This window comes from Pseudorca crassidens, chromosome 1 (genome assembly GCF_039906515.1).
Source record: "Pseudorca crassidens isolate mPseCra1 chromosome 1, mPseCra1.hap1, whole genome shotgun sequence".
Taxonomy (NCBI): Eukaryota; Metazoa; Chordata; class Mammalia; order Artiodactyla; family Delphinidae; genus Pseudorca; species Pseudorca crassidens.
The window spans coordinates 103,105,785-103,130,374 of record NC_090296.1 but is presented as its reverse complement, the minus strand read 5'-3'; the positions used below and the strand labels follow the sequence as shown (position 1 = coordinate 103,130,374).

General features: G+C 37.0%; 1 protein-coding gene across 4 annotated transcripts in view; it reads right to left on the bottom strand.

Annotated features, from left to right (window-relative positions):
* The window catches only part of UNC13C (unc-13 homolog C), a 615,854-nt gene that overhangs the window by 393,412 nt on the left and 197,852 nt on the right, over positions 1 to 24,590 (bottom strand). For all 4 annotated transcript variants that reach the window (XM_067747577.1, XM_067747567.1, XM_067747553.1 and 1 more), the window contains one exon: positions 1,797 to 1,883. In XM_067747577.1, coding sequence (XP_067603678.1) covers positions 1,797 to 1,883 — 87 coding nt within the window. The remainder of the gene's footprint in view (positions 1 to 1,796; positions 1,884 to 24,590) is intronic.

Sequence of the window (24,590 nt, the reverse complement as noted above, 5' to 3'; positions counted from 1 at the left end):
ATAGCCCTGAATCACGACTGGTACTAGATGATTCTTGAGTTGTCCATAGTTCCCTGAAATATGCTTCCACATCTGGCCAGAATATTTTCTTCCAAGGGTCCATTTTGCCAACTGAGAATCATCATTAGACTTGTTTTCTTCACTCAATGTTGCTAACTTGGGTGATTTTAAATAAGAGTTACATCCCTTTAGTTTCCCCTGTAAAATAGAACCATTATGCTGCTCCCACCTGAAACATATACAATATAATATACCCGATGGTGCTATAGAGAACTCTGAAAATCAGGAGTGCTATGTGGGAATATTAAATCTTCTCTCCCATTAAGAACAAAGGGAAGTCACAGTGGAATAAGAGATCTGGTCAGAAATATATCTCCTTGGAGCTACAAAGCCAGTGTGCCCAGTTAGGTTGAGTACAGTCCTAAGTGAGCAGGTGACTCACTCCTCACTTGTAAACTCCTACCATCTCCACTCCTACCACGTAAACTTATACAGGACTTACCTCCAAAGATGATCTTCCATCTCGGACAACTACTGTCCCTAAAGTTATGTTTTTATTTTATTTTAGTCTGCATTTGTACCTGTTGTTTATGTAAATTGGTCTGTCTTTCAGAATTGAACTAGATGTTAAACCTTGGAGAACCCAAACTTCTTATTCGAATATGTCTCTTTTTATTTCCCCATCTTGCTCTCTTTGATCCCATGAATAAGAGCAGTGTACATTTGAAAAGACTGCCAAGTATTAATTAAATAAAATGAAAGTCACTTACCATGGCCTGAAGTGTCCAAGTGACAGAGAAAACAAAATATAAATAATTAGACATATGACAGGTGAGAAAAGAGTGTAATAATGTTAAATAAGCCTAACACTTAAAAATAATGTCACACTATAATGGCAGGAATCTGAGCTAATTGTACAGACACATCATGCTTTCCAGTGAAAGATTTTTCCAGGCAAGATTTTGTCTTTCCTAATTTAAAACTAAAGTGATGACCTTCAGATGAAGGTTTTCATAGCAAAATTGAAAATGACTGGTATCAAGAAATTGTGCACGTTGTTGCTAAAAGGAAAACTTCAGTTTCTCTGAGGGAAAATATATTTTAATATAATAAACTATTAAGAATGAGCCTCCAGCAAAACATGAAAACATTGTGAATGATAGAAAACATTTCTTTTTCATGTTGATGGGCTATTTGTTTTTAGAATTTAATACAGACTATTATCAATTCTTTGCATCTCTAAGCAGTCCCCAGCCTATTTCCTATAGGAGAGTTTGTCATTCAGAGTTATGTTCAGGGCTAATAAAGGTTTTAATGACTTGGAAGCCATGGTTTTCTCTGGAGAGTGGAACAGCTTATTAATTTGGCTAGACTTGATCTTAATATATGAGAATAAGGAAGTGATTAATATTATCTGCATGCTTCATAAAGCAGTTTACTGAGTTAAGATGAAGACTGTCAAATATAGCCTTCAACTGCAAAGTAAACTTGTGGTCACCAAAGCCCAGGTGCAGCAGCCCACTTTGCATGCTGTGTGATTTCTTTCTGCTCAATTATAGGGCCATTTTAACTCAATTTGTAATTTCAACTAATATTAAGAGCTGTCAAAAGGTTAGAGTTATTTCCTCCATCTAAGAGATTTTAAAGAAATAATAAATATAACACTTCGTAGCATCCAGCTTCTGCTGTGTGTTATTCTATGAAATATTTACAGGCTAGGCATTTAATGAGAAGGACAGTATGACATCTAATAAAGATAAAGACAACGTATGCAGTCAAAATGAATTAAACAGGAGTGACTCACCACATCTCGTACAATAGGCAGAGTTTTTTTCCTTCGGAGATCTGGCATACTATCAATACCATAAAGTCCCCAACCGGCTCTGAAAGAGGGCACAAAGGAATGATTTTAATGGTTAACTGACTCTTTATAAGAAAAATTCCACTCTTTGTAGTAAAAAGGCTGTGAAAAAAGGTTAAAGGATTATCATGCTGGTTCAGACAGCAGCAAAGATCTAAGACTCAAGGACCATTATTGAGGTACCAAAAAGGACACTACCACACATAGTGATCTCTTGCCTTCTTAGATAGTTCCATACTTTGAAACTTTATAGATGGCCTGATTTGACACATTGTTTTACTGTACCACAGAGAGGACAACTGAAACTGTTAGGTATATGGAACTCTGCACCTCCAGGAAAAACAGAACCAAACCAGTTTTGCTGAAAGTTTGGTCTGTCTGCAATGGTAAAAAAAAAAATTACTTTTATTGTAAAGATACTATGTTTTGTGTATATTGCATCTTCACAGATTGAACTCCAAAGTGGCATCTCAAGGATTCAGAGACACATCTAAAATATTAGTGATTATTCCAATACCAGAATTTCCACTTATCTGAAGTATCTAAAGATAAATGCACAAGATTATAATAATTTGTTATACAAGAATGTTCACTGCAACTTTTTTTTTGTAGTTAACAACAAAAGCTAGGTCACCTAAATATTCAACAACAGTATACCGACTGAATGAATTACAGTATATTATACAATGGGAAGGATGCAATCGTTAAAGTGAATAAGGTAAATATATATGTGTATATATGAAAAAATACTTATAGTATGTTCAGAAAGCAAGTTTGCATATTATGTTTCGTATGGTCCCACATTTGTATGTGCATTTATATATACACAGAACATTTCTAGAAATATATTCACCAAATTGGTAAACTATAGTTACCTCTGTTGAGTGAGAGAAACTGGGTGATAGAAAAAGAGAAGACTCTCCCTATGTTATAAATCTGTTAATGTCCAATGTTTTTATAATAAGCATGTGCCGTCTTTGCAATTTAAATTAATTTTAAAATATATTAACATTAATACTTATTAAAATAAGTTTAATAGATTGAATTGGGGATTTTTTTTTGCGGTACGCTGGCTTCTCACTGTTGTGGCCTCTCCCATTGCGGAGCACAGGCTCCGGACGCACAGGCTCAGCGGCCATGGCTCACGGGCCCAGCCGCTCCACGGCATGTGGGATCCTCTCGGACCGGAGCACGAACCCGTGTCCCCTGCATCGGCAGGCAGACTCTCAACCACTGCACCACCAGGGAAGCCCTGAATTTGATTTTTTATTGCATTAAAGCTAGTCTTTTTATACAACCAAAAAGGGGCTAACGTCATTGATGACAGCTACTCCTTCCGCTCACTTGAACTGCAAAACCCCTGCTAACCTCTAGCTGAGAGTCAGCTTTTGCACCAGAAACACCACAATTCATACTGTTGGGTTTAGATGGGCAGCTCTGCCACTGGAATAGGCTACAACAGCCAAAAATAGGTTATCAGCATTTTACTGTCCAGTTTTCACTGACACAGATTGTTTCTTCATTTCTGCTGCTTAATTTAACAAAGGGAAACCTTTGTCTTATTGGATCTCTCTTAGAAGCCAGTCTTAATTCAAATACTTCCAGTTGTACCAATTTGGTGATCTTGGACAAATTACAAAGATGCATCATACAACTCATACAAAATATTAAAAGCAAAATATTAATAAAGATAAGATGGTAATAAATAGTAATAATGCCATAAACTACATGTCTGAAAATGAGGACCAAATGCAGTAATAAATGTGAAATATTAAAACCACTGCACACGGGTAAGAAAGATGTCAGTGACGAACAGAATATACTTAAGGTCACACACCTGAACTAAAAGTTACCTGTAGATCATAGAATACAGGACAAGAGTAATTGTGGGGCAGAGATCAAGGAAGAGGAAAGAAAGAAGAGGGGGAAGGAATAAAAGATGGAAGGGGAGACAGTGTGTGGTAGGGGGAGATGACACTTAAGTAGTCCACCACTGAACCTGTGAAAAAGGAGTTAATACAGCTTCCATCGTTTTCTAGAATAATGCCAATTGACACTCTGTAGGTTAAGGGCTGTGATAGTCACGGTGACAGTCAGAGATGAAGAACTGCAATCACAAAAGAATCATTGGCAGCATCTCCTTATGAACTGCAGGAAACTGCAGAGTATAGGAGGAGGAAAGGGCAGTGAATATTTTGTTTTCTTTGCAACACTCACCTTCAGAAAGACTACTGCTCTCTCAGTGTGACGTCTTTCTTCCCTCCTATCCTATTTCCATATTCTTGCCTTCTCCCTGCCTTGACCCTCCCACATCCCAAACATCAAATATATGGGAAAAGGATTATGTGAGCGGGTTCCTAAAAGGATTTTTCCAGTTTCATTTGCTCCAGTCTAAGGCTCTGATTTCAAGCAGTTTCTACTTTCTCTCCTCTGTGAACAGGATAATAATGGCATAAAATGTACCTCAATAAATGTCTTTCCACCACATTACATAGCAACCATACTAACTGCCTCCAAGTGTTTTGAAGTTACTTTAATAACTCTGTAAAGAAACACATTCAATTGTGATAATGGTTGAGAAAATTATTTATAAACTGCCAAGTGTTATATAAATGAGTTATGTGTTTTCTTCCTATCAATAACAAATTATTTATTTTCTTTATGTTTTCCTTCTTGTGGAACTTAACTTCCCAAGTCAGCCTAGAATTTTGAGCAACCTCATATTTTCACAAATTCAGGAATCAATTACACATATATATGTTCCTGAACCTCACACTTCACCCTTATGCTTCTCTCGTCAGAACAGAGATATCCAAGAACTCAGGCCAAACTTGAACCCAAGTTAGAAGACATGGATCCAAAATGCATCTCTGTGCCCTCTGAGTTTGTCATTTACTTTCATTAAACCTTTATTTTTAAATTGCAATGCAATAAAAATGTTCCCTTAACCTTCACAGATAGTCCCCAAAATGTTTTTTATCAGGTTGTGTTTCCTTATAATTTTACATTTTCATCATTACTATAAGAAGTTTGTATAAATATATACTTTAATGAGCTTATCCATCAAGTAATAATAAAACTTTTATTTCAAACCTGAATCTTAAAAAATAAATAAATAAATAAACCTGCCCTAATAGCCTCACCTCATGAATAGAGAAGTGCTTGGTGAATACTGTGAAGCTCTGCACAAATATCTTCGTAATATTTACTGAGAGACTTCCTAACCAGGAGAGATCTGGGAGCGATTAGATAACAAAAAAATGGTGAAGCCTAGAAAGAACAGTAGGTAAGTAAATTATTGCCTTATAGGCAAGAGGTCAAGTTCATGGATATCCGTTAAAGAAATGAGCCAGGCTTGATGATCTGGAGGTCACAGGGAGTCATCAACACAGGCAACAGCAGACAAGTAATTCTGAAGGGAAGTCTAATTCTAGGGAAGAAGCTGTTTGATTTCAACCCTTTCTGGTATAGCTGATTGGATTAAGCCATCTTTAACTGTAGTAAGCAAACTAGCTAATTCTAGCTAATATTTATGTGGCGCTTACCAGGAGCCAGAGAGAATGCTATCCATCATAGACAGTCTTTACAAGCATTACCTCATTTTATTCTCAAAAAATCCAATAAGGTATAACTACAATTATGTCTCTCACTTTATAAGTGAGGAAATGGAAGCATAGAATAGTTCAGAATCATCCCAAAGGTCATTATCTAAGTCAGAGTTAACACTGCCAGGATTTGTCTTACCACACTCTACTGCTTATATGATTACATTATTCCACATTTACAACAATAATATGAGTTGAGGTTTCCCATTAATCCCATTTTACCTTTAATAAACCATAAACTGAACAATTTCCCCAGGCCTAGAAATATCTGGCAGAGCTTGATTTCTATTGCAGGAGTGTCTTGCCTCAAACCTCATGTTCTTAATAACTAATGTATTTTTTTTTTTGGTAGGAGGAAATCAGAGGCCTGTCCTAGTAAAGGTGCTGCTAGTATTTGAATTTTAAAAATGTATTCTAAGGGTATTATCTTTGAATTAGAAACACTGTATTACTGTATAAGATAGTCCCAATCCTTCCCAAGTGGTTCCTCTCCAGCTATTCAAGTGTTCTCCCAAGGAAAAAGGAGACCTTTAGACTACAGGAGTTACAAATGAGATAAAAGTATCAGGAGATCTACAGAAATATCTGGAACGTCAATGATCACATATAATTGACAATGGATATAATCTTACAGGCTAAACTGAGATGTGTTCTAATCCAACATTTGTTGTATTAAAAAGTCTTCATATTTTTCATGGTTTTATTCCTTAGTTCTCTGCATAATTATACTAAAAGAAGTTTACTGAGTTTAATAACATCTGAGTATAAAAGTATATGGCTATATACCTTGACTTGGATTAATTATCTTGTTACAGAAAAAAACACATATTGTCTAAAAGATATATACAGTATTCTGTAATTTTTAAGAAATCTGATACACAGGTAGAAGAGGTAAAGCTGATTTTTACTAAGTACATAGTAATTATTTTTAATCCAAAATTGATCTGATAACATACAGAGTCTCTACGGATTGAAAAAGAACTCTGAGAAGGCACAGGGAGAGTACTGCATGAAAACAATTGAGCAGGTTTCCCGAAAGTAGTACTTTCTGATTACGGGACAAAGATGTACTACTTCCGCACGTGGATGCTTGATGCTTAATTGGTAATATTCAGAGACTTGCTGATTTCCATTAGAAATCAGAAAATTGGTAGACTCTGTTTATATCCAAAGGAGTTGTTAAATTAATTGAAGACTACAGGCCTGAAAAAACAAATTATAGTGCTTCTGTTTATTTCTATGTTTCCAAGGCATTTATTGGGCAGGGCTATATAATTAATCTTTTTTTAGCATTATGGAATATTAAGGCAATGTAAAGGTTAACAATAAATCATATGAACTCCCTCTCCTCTAATACAGCTGTGCTCTCAGCCTTTTAAAAACAACTCTTTGTATTTATTTCATTACTTAATGGTGATAAACATACAATGATCTATATTGCTTTTTTGCTTAACATGATCTATTTTACATACATTTTAACACACTTTTCTTGATGATCATTATATACTTTAATTATTCCCCTGCAGCACATTAGGATATGTTATATCCTAATATTTTTTTTTCATTTTTTTTTCACCTTCTGGAAAAGATTTCCATTACTGTCAACACCGAATGAGTTATTTATGTTTGTGTAATTGATGACTCATTCCTCACAGCCAATTAATCACCAATTCCTAATGATTTTTTGATTCTTTATCTCATCAAAACTAAGGCACCATCTATCATAAGATAAAGCATTATTTTATACATCATTGTGAAAAAATCAAATTAATCTGACACCATGCTTTCTTAGCAATTAGAATTTAAATTTTATACTAATTGAAAGGGCACTCTTTAAGTGACTTTGTCTATGGCATAGATTACTGTCATATGTCATGCACATTGTTCTATATATGAAAAGGAAAATATAAGCAAAACAAATTGTTATTCCTTAAACTTCTCATTCAAAATTCAACCTTTCAGAATTACTCTGCAACCCAGAATTGTCACTGTCTGGGACTTTTTCCAAATTACTGTCTTTTAAGCCATCAAGAGCAACAGTGATCGGGCATTATGGGAAACAGTGCTCCATTACTGTCTCTTGTATTCCCAGAAGCAGATAGTTCTGCTGCAGATTTCAGTGATGATGGGCTCTCAACCTTACCAAAAGCATCAAAAGAGACAAACGAGACTCTGATCCTTCCTCCAATCATCATTGCTTTTCTAAACTGAAGTATTAAGAGATTGCAATTGTCCAGCCATACCACTAGCAATAACAATAAAATGATTACACTTTCCCAGGGCACTTTTAACTAAGTTTACAAGCATGCAGGCTTGTAAACTCTTACAACTGCTGCTTGGCTACTAATGTTTTTAAGACACCATCAGTTATTAAAATGCATCTCCATTTGTTATAAAGTATAAAAATGTGCATTGTAGAATTGATAAAACAATTCAGCTGTCTCCCTCTTGAACTCTCCCATTGACAGTGCCCTAGTCCAGGCTTTCCTATCTTAACTAATCTTAGAATTTTTGCAGCCCATTTTTTACATTGCCAACGGAGTGATTTTTCTAGAACACAAATTTGAAGATGTCTTTTTTTTAATACTCAATATGCCTTATACCTACAAGTGCCTACAAAGAACAAACCCCTGTACATCCCAGTAAGGTACGATGTCTCCTCCAGTCTCATCTCTTTCGACTTCTCCCTATACTTCCTTGTTCCAGTCATCTTGAACTCCTTGTAGATCCTCAGAGGCATCACACTGTTCCCTACTTGTCTGTGTTTACTCTGCTATTTCCTCTGTGGGTACTGGCCTCCTTGCTGAGTGGCATAAGCTAACACCTACTGACCTCTCAAATGAAACTTGAACATAATGCTCATCAGTCCATAGGGTAGATGTAAGTACATCCTCCCCATCTCAACCAACTCTACTTGACTGTGACCTCAACATCAGGATGCTCAGTGGAAGGGGCTGGGGAGTGAGAGGAGGAAGAAGGGGGGAAGATCATGCCTCCCGCTTTTCAGTCGGGCTTCTCAGCAGCTGTGGGTTAAAATTAAATATTTGTTACTGAGAGAAGGATATCCTACTTTTTGATTGAACGGGGGCAGAAAAACATTGGAGAACAGTTGTTCTAAGTCTTCTGCCATAACCCCTGTAAAACCGCATTCTGTTTGTTTACATGGAAGTCCCTGCTAGAATATAGGTTTCCAAAAAATGAGAAATAAATCTTACTCTTCTCTACTCCCCTAGAGCCAACCCTGGCATGTAGCAGGGAAGACCGAAACATGGAAGGTCAAGTGACTAGGCCTTGACACTGGAGAGATGAGACATTAAGCAAGCTATGGTTTTTATGATCTCTGCTTCATTATCTCTGAAATAACACCTAAAAAGAACAAGACAGAAGCCAGAGGACCAGGGAGAAAGGTAAGGACCACACACTGAAGTGGGGTAGCAGGCAAGGACTTAGTCATTGGAAGAACATAAGAGCCTAGTTACTCCACCAGGAAATATTTTGCAACCTCTATGAACCTTGATTATCTCATATGGAAAATGCAAAATTTACCTTCACAGTGGTATTGTGGGGGGCACTGATTGAGAAGACCTGTGTAAGCAGATTATGCATTACTGGTAGCAATTATTTTATCATAGACTTGTATAAACAGGAACATTATTGAAGTTGATGGAATGTTTGCTGGCCCACTGCTGCCCTACGGCTAGTCACATTCCTCCAACTAAGGAACAGATTAGTAACAGTCTCTGGCAGACATGCACTTGTGGGTAGCTATCTACTTAAATAATTAAAGAAACAGAAGAGCAGAAAGATAAATTTGCGATTGCATTCCATGAGGTATTCTGAGCGCTATTAACTTCCTCTTCTGACTCAGCTTTGGTCTAGACTTCTTTCCTCTGCTGGTCTCGTTTTGGTTAGTGCCTCAGCCCTGAGGAGCATGCATCTTGGCTGAGCTTATTCCTTGCCTAACGCTCATCTACAATCCTGGTCCCAGTTATTTAACTTTATGTTGAACAAAGGTCTCACAGATGCTCCAACCAAGTCCATTTTTTCTGTTAGCTCTAATCTTGAAAAACACCGCTTTTATCCTCTCAAATAATTGTCTAAGCCCTGACTTAAAACAGAAATAAAAGTCAAAGCATAAAGCTTCCCCCTAGTACTAATCATGCCAGACTCCTCTATCTTCTCTTCATTACTTCTTGGGTTCTCTGAACTGTGGCCATCAAGTACGATATTTGTCTTTACTGAAAATCACATCTAGTCCTCTAAACTACCACTGATGATCTCTGTGGAGGGAACTACATTATAGACCAACATGATGTCTCTCAGTAAAACTGGCACAGCCATATTTCCTTTTGCCTTGGAGTGATCACTAGTTCCTTGCTGGAGAGTGAGATGAGCCAGTCCTATGTATCTACCTAGCTCCACATTCCTAGGTTCAATCAACTGCAGACTGAAAACATTTGGAAAAAAATAATCCAGAAAGTTCCCAAAAGAAAAAATTGAATTTTCTGTGTGCTAGCCACTATTTGCATAGCATTTACAACTATCTAAATAGCATTTACATTCTACTTGCTATTGTAAGTAATCTAGAGGTGATTAAAAGTATACAGGAGGATGTACATAGGTTATACAGAAATACTACACCATTTTATACAAGGAACTTAGGCATCTTCAAATTTTGGTAACTGTGAGAGCCCTGGAACCAATCTCCCACAGACAGCAAAGGGTGAGTGTAATCGGCTTGAGTTTAGAGGCCATGGTTGTATAAAAAATATAGCAAATTATGTGCAGTGGGACAATGCTGTTCCCATCTGCAAGGCCAAAGGGAAATGAAACTTTGTCAGGTACAGCATATTCTTATCTAACAACTCTTGATCATTCTGGGCAAACATCAATAAAATAGTGAACTGGCAAGTTGAATTGCCATCATTTTTTTTTTAACATCTTTATTGGAGTATAATTGTTTTACAATGTCGTGTTAGTTTCTGCTGTATAACAAGGTAAATCGGCTATACAAATACATATATCCCCATATCTCCTCCCTCTTGCGTCTCCCTCCCACCCTCCCTATCCCACCCCTCTAGGTGGTCACAAAGTACAGAGCTGATCTCCCTGTGCTACGCAGCTGCTTCCCACTAGCTATTTTACTTTTGGTAGCATATGTATGTCCATGCCACTCTCACGTCATCCCAGCTTACCCTTCCCCCTCCCCGTGTCCTCAAGTCCATTTTCTACTTCTGTGTCTTTATTCCTGTCCTGCCCCTAGGTTCTTCAGAACCTTTTTTTTGTTTGTTTTAGATTCCACATGTATGTGTTAGCATATGGTATTTTTCTCTTTCTGACTTACTTCACTTTGTATGAGAGACTCTAGGTCCATCCACCTCACTACAAATAACTCAATTTCGTTTCTTTTTATGGCTGAGTAATATTCCATTGTATATATGTGCCACATCTTCTTTATCCATTCATCTGTTGATGGACACTTAGGTTGCCTCCATGTCCTGGCTATTGTAAATAGCGCTGCAATGAACATTGTGGTACATGACTCTTTTTGAATTCTGGTTTTCTCAGGATGTATGCCCAGTAGTGGGATTGCTGGGTCATATGGTAGTTCTATTTGTAGTTTTTTAAGGAACCTCCATACTGTTCCCCATAATGGCTTTATCAATTTACATTCCCACCAACAGTGCAAGAGGGTTCCCTTTTCTCCACACCGTCTCCAGCATTTATTGTTTGTAGATTTTTTGATGATGGCCATTCTGACTGGTGTGAGGTGATACCTCACTGTAGTTTTGATTTGCATTTCTCTAATGATTAGTGATGCCATCATTTTTAAATGGTTTCCTTTCTCTTTCTTGCTTTCATTCTATTACTCTTTCTCTAGTTCATACAGTAAATTTGTATATGAATTGACTTCACTGAAGTAGGCAAGGAGCATGTTTGTTTTGCTGAGTGCCTGGAGTACAGTGGGTATCAATAAATAGTTTTTAAGTGTTCTTGAATATTTCCACAAACCTGTCAGCACTTTCAAGTAAAGACATCCATTTTAGAACCAATTATCTTTCCTGCAAATTATTTTGGATGTCACCTTTTGATGTCTCAGATTTTTATACTATCACCATTTGTCCAGCTGCAGAGGCTTAAACTCCTTAATAACAGCTAATCCAAGTTGAAAAACTTAAGCCACCTACGAAATTATATATTCTAACAGTCTTGTATTTTAGGCATATAGAAACTCAGCTGCAAAAAACTTTAAATTCTTGTTCAAGATACCCAGCTTACAGCAGCTAGCTAGAAATTCTCAGGACTCCAGAACATCACTAATGCCCTTCCCTCCTCTCCTTTGCTTCTAATATCCAAGAGGTACCAAGTCTTGTCCATTTCCATTCATCACAGTTTCTTTTCCTTCCCCACATTGTCTCTCATTTGTATCTTTCTTTATATTTGGATCACCACAATTTTTGTTGTGAATGTTATCCTATTATACCTGGAATTCTTTCCGTTGACTTTCTAATTACTAACTTCCTTATCTGCAGTTCATCTTGAACAGAACTGCCATGTCCATCTTGCTGTGAGTAGGTAGCCATGAGGCTAACATGATGAAAGCAATGTTTTAAGAAGACCAGTCTGGCAGTGCTGTTCATGATGGATTAGAGGACAGATAAAGGAGACAGAGAGATGGTCTAAAAGATTGCTGAAGTAATTCTGGATTCCTTAATGAGGGTCTTGACCGAGGTGGTTTCACCACTTTCTTTTCAACCCCTTCATTCCACTTTATGAACTCTGGTAAAATTTCCAATTCAAACTGCTATGATATTTTAAAGAGTAAATGGCCTCGTTGCCAAGGAGAGCCTTTGTATTCCACTAAATTACATTCTCCTTTCCTAGGCATTGATCTCTTACCACTCTGTAATGTTCCTTAGTACTTTAAGCAGGCTTTTCCTTTCAAATCCTTGTTCTTTTGAAACACTGTTTCAGAAATGCTTACTACCTCATTATTCATTTTTACATTATTTTTCAAAAGCTATCATTTTTAAGTTTTTAAAGACAGAAAGGGGATGTGAAAGATTCACCATTCTGTTAGTAACGGGGATTGCAGGCTATATTTCTAATTATTAAAAATATTTTTCATAGCAAAACAACCAAATGGTCCCAGGTTTTAGCACACAATGAGTTGCAGAAGTGAAAACCTATAATGCAGCTGTTAAACACTCCCCTGAAAATTTCTCAAAGTTAGTCTTACGGGGACAGTGTCAGGTGTCAGGGATTAACTTCTAACAACTCAATTATTACGTGTACTTTCCAGGGCTCACTTCCTTAACAGATTGTTTATCAGAGAGACAATATAGCATTTTCTAAGGCTTGCCGTTCCCTACACAAGAAACTTTTCTTACCCCTCCCATAACATTATCTGCACCTAGATTAAACTCATAACATCACATACTACACAACAGAAAACAAATAAAATATGCAGCCCCCAAATTTTCTCGTGACTAAGCAATTGTTATTATTTGGGAAAAAATGTCCCTTTAATTAAAATTCTTACCACATAGGGTCTTGATTTAGGGTGTTAGTTTTTAAACTCCTAAACTAGGCTTCTGTGGCACAAAGCTATAGTAAATATGAAATTGTGTGTATTAATGTTCCTTGGTTTAAAGCTAATTTTCTCAGTAATCTCTCTCTGGAAAAACTCAGCATTCATTTACATATAGTTTATAAAATATAATCATTCATAAATTAATGAAATACCAGCTTCTTAATATGCTTTACTTAGAGGCCATTAAATACAATCAAATATACAATAGCAAAGAAATTACATTTCTCAAAGCTGAAACCTCAGATTCCTTTTAATCATAATATTCTTTAGAAATATGCTGCCCTGAAATATTTAATCCCCTGAAATTTTAAACAATCCGTCTCCTATCAATAATGAAATTTAGTTTCTTAACAATCCCTCTCCAATCACTAATGAAAATTGGTAGTACCTAAAGGCAGAGACTAAGCCATTAGGTGGTTGCCAGACTTTCACAGCCCAAGCAGCCTCTTATTCTCAATATTTTTTGAATCCTTTTTATAATTTGCTCTATGCTAACAGAAACACTAAACATGGCCCAGAATTTAGCTCAGAATAAAGACACACCCTACCCAGTGGTCTACCTTTGATAGGTAGTACAAAGAAAGATCCTGAGGCCCTGCTCACCACAAAGGAAAAAGAACAAAGAGTGAAGAAAACTCAAGCTCTCGTGTATCTCAGGAAGTACCCCGTTCACAGATAACATAACGGACTCAAGCCCTGGTGATAGGTTATCCCATGGCTGTCTCATTATTTTAAGGGGTATTACAGAATTCTTGCAGTAGAATTAAAATATACTTTTTAGAAAAACAATAAATATATACCAAGTACTGGTTTAATGAATTGCCAACCAGGAAGTGGGTGCTGGAGGGATTCCAACTGAAAAAAATATTCAGGGACAGAATATTATAATATTAATTATTTATTTTTAAAAATGTTTCTCTGGCCACTGATTCCAAGTCTGTTACTTCTCTCACTCAATAGCTTCATCTGTGCTCTGACTCCCTGGATCTCACATCCTATGGCTGGAAAACTTCTGGAACCAGTGGACTCAGCGACACTCTCATACCTATGAAAGTTTCAAGCATAACCACCTATTATGCTTAGTAAGTTAAGAAGTGGCTTCCCTAACCTATCCATCTGCTGCAAAATCATTCCTCTGCAACTCATGCAGGTACTCAGAGGAGTGACTGCCCACGGTTGTACAAGGGATCAGAAGCCTACGAAGTTAACAAAATTCAACTGCGTGATCTTAAACAACTTTATTTAACAGCCAAGGACCAATTTGACCATGCTACCACTATACTCAATTTACTCCTTCTACAATGATAATTATTTGCTCATATCTGATTTTCACTCAGATTATGGACTTCTCAAAAACAGGGACTATATACAACTTATTTTTCATCTCTAGTATTTAGTATAGGATTTGACATATATTACTGTTAGTACACATACTACTTAGTAAATACCAGTAAAAATTAATGATTGGAAGAATTCTTTTCAGTTATTTTTTAGACATTCCTTTTTAAGGCAAATAAACGTATACATTTAGAATCTCAAGTAACTAGAAATCAACACTGTCCCAGTTCTCTTGCCTGCCTCAGGATCTGGAACAAAGATTATTATTCCAGAAGGTATGCTTCTCTGAAAATTGAAAAACAAATCAAGTCATTATTTCTCTAATCCAAAACATTGTTCTTACTGTTCTTAGCTTTACTTACCCAATGCAGTCAGGGGTTAAATAGAGAATAAGTATTGTTTGTTCCTGATGGGTATGCCTTGCATCTTCAGGTACAGTTACTGGAATTGAAATGGAGCTTTAAAAAGCACATACCCAGCCAAAAGGTAATTACAGTTATTTAAACAAAGGCAAATCCATCTGTGTTTAACCTACTGTGTCATCAACTCTGCTAGCACTGTCAAACTAGTATTCTAGAAACACTTTTTAAAGCCAGTATTTCAAACAAACAAACAAACATGGATGTAATTAGAAGGGAAGAGAGACGGAGGAAACCAAACCCTGCAGATTTGGGGGGTTTGACTGTGCTGACTGGAGAAGCAGAGAATGGGAAAACCTTGTTTATTCTGCTTGGCTCCTAGGAGTAACATCTTATCATGTTCATGATCAGCAATGTTCTCTCTGTATATGCTGATATTGGAGCTGGATTTCAATGACTGTATATGAGTCTCTGGATTTGAGCAAGAATCATCTGGTCTGTGGTGTTTAAGTATAGTTACTTGAGAATGGGCATATTTCTTAATATGGTCATCAACACAAAAATGATACAAAGATCTACCTGAATTTTTCCCTTAGTTGCATGCCTGACTGCCCATGCATCCATCCCATGGATCTCTTCTCAGAAGTTTGGTACAAGAACTCAGCAACTTCCATGCTCACAATACATGTCAAGTTTGTTTGTAAAGTGCAAGCAATATGATAATGGAACAAAGGTAGCATCCTTAACCAGCAGGCAAGTGCTGGCCACAGGATATATCAGCTCCTGGAATCACAACTTGGTAATTTTTCCTCCTGATGCAAGATAAATCATTTGAGCCAATACAATTAGGGTCCCATAAAAAATGCATACGTCTTAAGAGTGAGCGAATAAGCCAGTGAGAAGTAGTCTACTATAAGCTCTTGCCTTATAACCTGGGGGCAACATAGAAGGGAAAAATAGACTTTGGCAGCCATCAAAATACTGCTGTAGGGGATGGAAGCTGAGGTTGCAACCTGATCTGAGTCCTGCTCACAGGCTAGGCAGCTCTTATGCAAACTTAATCCTTTTGATTTTCTCTAGAAGAAGCAACTAAGACTATATTTATCAAATATGGTATCCCTACCTATAAGTCTCACTAGCATTGCATTCATTACACTTTTTATCTTGAGAGAGAACACTGAGACAAAAAATGAGAGTTGAGGGGAATGGACATTTGTTACTATTACTTCCATTTTATCCAATGCAACCCGTGGTGTACTGGAGCTGGTCTCATGGCTCTGGAAAGCAGACTGTATAAATCTTTCCCCAACTCCACATTCAGTGATGTCACTTTGATAGCTTGAAATTGGCTATGGTAGGATTACTCAGAGCAGGAAAATAGGCAAGCAATACAAATTAGGGCCTTATTCTTTAGTGGAGAGCTGGCTGTAAAACACCAGCAGACCACTAATTACAACTCTCGCTAATAGTCCCAGGAAGGAACTCCTAGAATTTGACACTTCACTAACTGAACTAACTCCCTTGTTCCTATTCATCTCTATCTTTGACTGATGTGGGTCCTTACTACCTTTCGACATCATCTTTGTATGAATATCTGAGTTCTTAGTGTCTTCCTCAGAAACTCAATTGAAAGGGAAATCAGCACAAAGGGCACACAGATGGTCATGTTATTTTCAGCAATGACTTCTTGATTCTCTGGTCAAATTCATTCATTTCAACACTTACTGATTTCCTACTGTGTACACAGACTACTAAAGTGCTGTGGAGTGCTGGAGACAATTTTTCATGGGTCTCTTGAATTTCTGTACACCTTGTGAGTGGAGACTGACTTTGTTCTGGATTAGCCTTTCACAGATGTTCGTGGCATGTATATAGAGATACCGCACTCTTCTGGAGTAGAAGACAGATGTGTGTGCTGACCAGTATAGTAAATACAGTGCCTCCTTCTGGGGCAAAATTTGGCTTGTTTGCTTTCAAAAGATTGGGGCTTCCTAAGCTCAAACACTGACACAAATCCACTGTGTTCCTTGCAACCACCTAGGTCTGTCACCACATTGCCCCTGTGGGGTTTAAGGGACAAGAGAAATTGTTGCAAACATGAAGCTCATGCTATCTGCTGTGTCATGAGTAATGAAGTTCTCTGTCTCTGATCCAGGTGCCTCGTGTCTTCTGCCAGCATCTATGAAATTATGGTAGGGTAACTTGTCACCTAGTCTGTAGGGTAAAGTATCAGGGCCTTCATAGTTTCTGACATGGAGAACATAAAATAAGGTTATTCATGTTCTTAAAGAGACATATAAACTTGTTGAGATGTGATTATGTATAAATACATGTAATTATAAAGCACTGACTTGCATACAACCAAAATACATAAAGCTACATCAAGTAGTACAAAGGGGGAAAGATCTGTATCATAAGTACTTGAATCTGTCATCATGAAAAAAATTATGGTACGGCACTGAATTTCATTAAAAAGTAAATAGTTTATCCCACACAACCCTCATTCATGATCATGCTTGTAGAGGGAGCATTAATCATCTAATTAGTAACATGGCAACTAATTTAAAGAACCAAGATAGAAAAGACATTCAACAAAATCACTGATTAGAAAAATTAACACTTGTTTGGCTGGACAAAAATTTTTACTCTAGTAAGTTGTTTATATAATAAATGATATTAAACATTTCTTCAATTTGTTGATCACCAACAATAGGGCAGGTAGTGCAATAGAGTCTTTACAAGTAGTCTTTGTAATACAGTAGCTTTTCAAGTAGGAATTATTATTTCTATTTTATAGGAGAGAAAATTGTGTTCAGAGAAGTTAAATAATTTATTCAAAATTAATATAGCTACTAAATAGCAGGAAATTGATTTAAATAATATTACTCAAGTAGTTACACAACACAGGGTCTGACATACTTTTAATAAAATAAACATATATTGATTAACATGTGACTGACTCTTCACTCTATCTTTGGACTATTTAGGAGAGTTTATAATTGGAGTATGGAACTGGGGCTCCAGAGGGCCTATAATCTCCTCTAATATCAAGTAAAGTTAATAAGGAACTTCAAATGGGAGAGCTAGAAAATAATTTTTTTTCCTCTTTGGGTTTCTGGGACATTTACCCCATTATACCTCTAGTTCTACTCTGGAACCCTCTTTCCTCAGGCAATTAAACCTCCATAGAGCTAAACTTTTAGAGTGGAGTGAGACAAGGGCAGACGGAGTTCAGGATGAGAGTTGAAGACAGAAGTGCAGTATCCCAAGGACACTTAAGTTCAGTACAGGAGCACCCAGAGCCTGAGCCATAAGGAGGGGGAGGGTAAGGTGCTCAAGGTCCAGAGAATGGCCTAGTTAACCACGGATTCATTTTGCCTAAAGAAGAACCTGCTTCTCTCTTGGAGACTCTGAATTACCCAAAGCAAGACTCCTTGCTCCATTTCTGTTTGACCACACGGACAAACACTGATAAGCATAAATATATGGGGGCCAAAATAATACACAGGTGGAGAACCAAAAGGCAATTTTATTATCTTTTCAACGAGACAAACTTACCACTATTTAATACTGCAACATGCAAACTGCCTCTACTCCCCTGCCAAAATCCACGCCCACCTCAACACGACCAATCCCCTTTATCCAGCTTTACTTTTTTCTATTTTCATAGTTCTTATGACTATCTTACACGTCACATAATTTACTTATGTTTATTTTTTATTATCACCCCTACAAGAATTCAAGCTGCACAAGGAGCAGGATCTTTGTTTTGTATCCAAAACATAGTTGCTCAATAAATATTATGGGAATGAATGAATGAATAAACAACCATTAACTGTTCAAAAATAACAATTATTTATTGGGCTCTTACTATATGTCAAGTACTGTTATAGCTTCTTTACACACATTAACTCATTTAATGCATACAATAAATCTATGAGATGGAATTACTCTTATCCTTGTAAGTTAGCATACTACAGTACAAAGATGTTAAGTATCTTGCTCCAAAATCACACAACTACTAATTACAGAGCTGAGTTTTGAACCTGGGAGTCTGGTTTCAGAGTCAATCCTCCTAACCACTGCATCAGTGATGGATATTCATAATGATGACCTGAGCCATTTCAAGAAAGACAAATATTATGTATTAATTATTTTAAGAAGGCAGAGATGTATGTAGTACTTTTAGAAAGATACTTAACCTAAATTATTAGAATAAAATATTAATTATTTAGGTATCTTTAACTGGCACTTCGGTTTTCTAGATAATTAACTTACATGGATTATCCCATTCCCTCAAATACCTGTTTAATTGTAGAATTCCAGTGGGCATATTGTTTCCATAATTTCTTCTCTTCTATCCTTCCCCTAATTCTTCTCCCTTTTCTGCTCCATTCCTGTCCTTCCTCTTTTCTAATTCTTGATGATCACCATCATCATCGTCACTATCATCATCACCAATATCAACAAAGCGGTGCTGGGAAAACTGGACAGCTACATGTAAAAGTATGAAATTAGAATACTTCTTAACACCACACACAAAAGTAAACTCAAAATGGATTAAAGACCTAAATGTAAGGCCAGACACTATAAAACTCTTAGAGGAAAACAGAGGCAGAACACTCTATGACATCAATCACAGGAAGATCCTTTTTGACCCACCTCCTAGAGTAATGGAAATAAAAACAAAAATAAACAAATGGGACCTAATGAAACTTAAAAGCTTTTCCACAGCAAAGGAAACCACAAACAAGATGAAAAGACAACCCTCAGAATGGAAGAAAATATTTGCAAATGAAGCAACTGACAAAGGATTAATCTCCAAAATTTACAAGCAGCTCATGCAGCTCAATATAAAAAAAACAAACAACCCAATCCAAAAATGGGCAGAAGACCTAGACAGACATTTCTCCAAAGAACATATACAGACTGTCAACAAACACATGAATGAATGCTCAACATCATTAATCATTAGAGAAATGCAAATCAAAACTACAGTGAGGTATCACCTCACACCAGTCAGAATGGCCGTCATCAAAAAATCTAGAAACAATAAATGCTGGAGAGGGTGTGGAGAAAAGGGAACCCTCTTGCACTGTTGGTGGGAATGTAAATTGATACAGACACTATAGAGAACAGTATGGAGGTTCCTTAAAAAACTAAAAACAGAACTACCATATGACCCAGCAATCCCACTGCTGGGCATATATCCTGAGAAAACCATAATTCAAAAAGAGTCATGTACCACAATGTTCATTGCAGCTTTATTTACAATAGCCAGGACATGGAAGCAACCTAAGTGTCCACTGACAGAGGAATGGATAAAGAAGATGCACATATATACAATGGAATATTACTCATCCATAAAAAGAAATGAAATTGAGTTATTTGCAGTGAGGTGGATGGACCTAGAGTCTGTCATACAGGATGAAGTAAGTCAGAAAGAGAAAAACAAATACTGCATGCTAACACATATGTATGGAATCTATAAAAAAAAAAAAGGTTCTGATGAACCTAGGGCCAGGACAGGAATAAAGACACAGATATAGAGAAATGACTTGAGGACACAGGGGTGGGGGGTAAGCGTAAGCTGGGACGAAGTAAGAGAGTAGCACTGATATATATACACTACCAAATGTAAAGTAGATAGCTAGTGGGAAGCAGCTGCATAGCACAGGGAGATCAGCTCAGTACCTGTGACCACCTAGAGGGGTGGGATAGGGAGGGTGGGAGGGAGACGCAAGAAGGAGGGGATATGGGGATATATGTACACATGTAGCTGATTCACTTTGTTATACAGCAGAAACTGACACAACACTGTAAAGCAATTATACTCTAATAAAGATGTAAAAATAAATAAATAAAGGGAATTCTAATGCAAAAAAAAGTTTTTAGATTAAGTAGCACATCACCTAGATTTATTTAAGAAGCACAAAATTTATTTTTTTAGTGTAAGTGGTCTTTAAAACATGCTGCAACTAAAGGCTTACTCTGCAAAACTCCAATAAAAGAAACTAATTATGCAAAAACAAACAGAAAAGCAAGGTGTCCCTGTTAACTTTAAACTGGCTCATTGTATTATATGAGAATGAGAATTCTCATATTGTGAGACCCAAAACTTTAGTGATAACTTTTATTTAGGACTCAAGCTATTCCTGTTATTTCAGATACCTTGGATTTTATTTTCCATTAGAAGTGCGTTATATTTTAACAACACCAGCACAATGCTTTATATTGGGAGTTATAAACATAACTGTAGGTCACCACATCGTAGACTTCTGACATTCATGAATTTTGCTCTTGCCAGAGCAATTTCATAAGTCAAGAGCCCCTGCCTTGCAGCTTCATTTTGCTGTAATTTTCCAGATTGTTTCTTTGACCACACGAACAGTTGACTCCTTATATTCACTATATGTATTAGAAGCACTGTGAGACTCCCATTTTTATATTACACTTGCTGACAACTGCCACAAATAACTTTAACGCAATTTACTGTCTGGTCTAGACAGAATCATATCTGACAGGTGTTTCCTTCACCTGATCCTGGTTTACTGCCCAACTATGAGGATGATATGCTCTGTTTTGGAAGCAGAAGAAAAGTAATAGAGTCCTTAAATATTGTGAGTATTGATTCATGGTCCAAGCCCTAATAACCAGCAACAGTTAAATATCTAAACAGAGACAATTTAATATTGCAATTCATTAACCATTTTCTGAGAGGGATGCTAGCCTACACTGAACTGCTTCAAGAAGGTAGAGGTGAGTTCAGAATAATCACAATGGGGAAAAAAAAGCAAATCTTTGCTGTTATGGAAAATAACTTCTATTTATGTAAATGAGAACTTAAGCTCATTGGAGGACGAGCGGTAGGAGCCTTAAGAAGATCAATTTAGGCACAACAAGTGGGTGGTAAATGAATAGCACAAAGAGGAGGAGAGATACTATTACAGAACAAAAAACACCCAGAAAAATCATTATCGATACTATTGTTAGTAAGGTAATTTTTGAGTTTTTGTATAGAGCCTAACATTAGGAATATTGGTACTCCTAGAAAATTGAGTATTTACTATAAATCCAATCTGCTAGGCATTAATACTTTAATATCATTGATTTTTTATTCTGTTATCTTAGATGACAGTAAATGCTTGATAGAAAATCAAATTATACCCTGATCCCTCAAAGTAAGAACTTAATAGTTCAGCTAGAGAAATCTGTCCTTAGCTATGCCTAGTTTAATCCTATACCAGTCATACATTCTCAGAAACACAGCTGTAATTTAAACTGATTTAATTACCTTCTTGTCATCTCACTGGTAAGGGAATTTTAAAGGAATACTACAATGTACTCTGTCCCTGTGTTGTTGTGCCCTATAACACACTCAGAGAAAAGGGCTTGGAAAGGTGAGGGGTCTGCTTGCCAAATCATATTCTGAATAGTTGTAAGGAAGGAGTCTGGCTCCTAGTTAAAAACCTATGTGTGATTTTTCAGGCCTCACCACAGGCAATTATGAAGCTCTAAGTATCAGCCCTCATGGGGTGAAGCTGCCCTCCCCCAACCAGACTGGGTACATGGCCAATGCACTGCTATTTCTGGAGAGAGGTGCGGTCAAGGACTCAGTCCCCTGGTTGGTCATTGCCTTTCACATATTTAGATACCTAGCCCTGGGGATTTCATTCCTAGGTCTCTCTGAGGCCTTGGGCAGAGGTCTTCTTTAGGTGTTTCTCAAGTTCTCCTTATAGGGAGAGGGAAATCTTAAAGATATAATTTTCCCTACTCTGATTCAGTACTCAGTACTTTTCCACCTCTAACCCTTTCCCCTTTTCCTCTCTGTTAAACACACATCTCAGGATCAATAAAACTGCTGGAGCCCTTTGTACGGGGCTCTCTAAACAGTGAGGACTCCCAGGTCTGCACTGATCCCCATGGCCCTTGATCAGGGTTCCATGGGGGAAATGGAACAGGGAGAATCAGCACTTTCTCTGGTTTTCAACTCCTGCTTATACCATCACAGTAAGTGATTAAAGTCGTAACTCTTTCATTTTGGGCTTGTTGCTTAAAGCAGCTGTTCTGGAGACCTGGCAGCTCAGCTCTCACCTACCCCCAACTCCAGCTCACCTGAGTTCCTGACAGTAAAAAATACAGATATTTTGCAAAAGGTAGAGAAAATTCAAAGGTGATATGACAAGGCTCTTTAAATGTTTAAAGAACAAGTTCCATGACAGAGAAAAGAGACCTGTTCTTTGCTGCTCTAGAAAGCAGAACTAGGACAAATTGGTGGAAATGACAGCAAGTTAGAAATTCAATCATCACCAATCACTATAATTACAATAAATGTGGGAAAGAGCCAATATTTATAGAGCCTTTACTGTGTGCCAGGCATGAGGCATGATGCTAAGATATGTACAGAAAGCATCTCATTTTTTTTCTCACTGTTAACACTTTTGAAAAATGAGAATCTAATGTTAGTGGAAGGATTGCTTAATGATCTCCTTCCCAATGGAAATAGACAAGGTGAGGTATATTGTCTATCTATTATGATAGCGCAGGAAAAAAATATCTTACACTGTGGGAGAGGATGAACTAAAAAGCCAAAGTTTCCCTGAACTGGCTAATCATCAAAATCACCTAGAGAATTAAAATAAATGGAAGATAGAATGTGTTTGGTTTTTAAAACAGAGGACTATACTACCAATCATCACTCCTTTTACTACATTCCCCTGACCCAAGAGGTAATTTAGCAGGATTCTGATTAAAGAGATCTAGAGAGAGCCATGACATATATATATTTTAAAAGGTCCTTCAGTACTCTGATTATGAATCAGGATTAGGAAACATTACTTCCAATATCTCCCAATTCAAGAAGTCTGAGAGCAAATATTAAAATATTATTATTAAAAGAATAAGGCTTGGGCTTCTCTGGTGGCGCAGTGGTTGAGAGTCCGCCCACCAATGCAGGGGACACAGGTTCGTGCCCCGGTCCGGAAGGATCCCACATGCCGCGGAGCGGCTGGGCCCGTGAGCCATGGCCGCTGAGCCTGCGCATCCGGAGCCTGTGCTCCGCAACGGGAGAGGCCACAACAGTGAGAGGCCGTCGTACCGCAAAAAAAAAAAAAAAAAAAAAAAAGACTAAGGCTTATTTTAGGATTATTTTCACATGTCATTTAAGCTGTGCTATTATGAAATAATTTATATGTAACAATGTAGGTGACTATATATGATATAAATAAACACTCTTGTATTTACTACTTAGTTCAAAAAAATGTTTCCAATATTATTTGCCTCTCTTCAACCTTATCCCTCTCCTCCAGAAGTAACTATCCTGAATTTTCTGGTAACAATTCCCTTGTTTTCCCCAACACTACTCTGTTTTAATTACTAGAGTTTTAAACTAAGTTATTTGACTGGTAGGATAAGTGTCTCTACCTTGTTCATTTTCTTAAGGACTGTGTTAGCTTATTTTCCTTTCTGTCTTCTGTAAAATTTTTAGATCACATTTTCAATTAAATTTTAAAACCTGTTGAGGTTTGAATTATATTAACTACCTATCAATTTACAGAGAATTGATATCTTCATTGGATCATCTATGCACTGAGCATGATTTCTGTATTTATACCTTTTTAAGTGCTTTCAGTTAAGTTCTGTGTTTTTCTGTAAATGGCACAAATATTATCCACTAGATTTTTCCTATGGTCCTTGTACTCTTATTCACATTGTCAATTCTTCCTTTTTACTGAATTTCATTTCTAACACATTACTGCCAAAAAATAGAAATGCAATTGACTTTTGTATATTAAGCCTATCCAGTATTCTTTCCAAGCAGGCTTATTAAAACT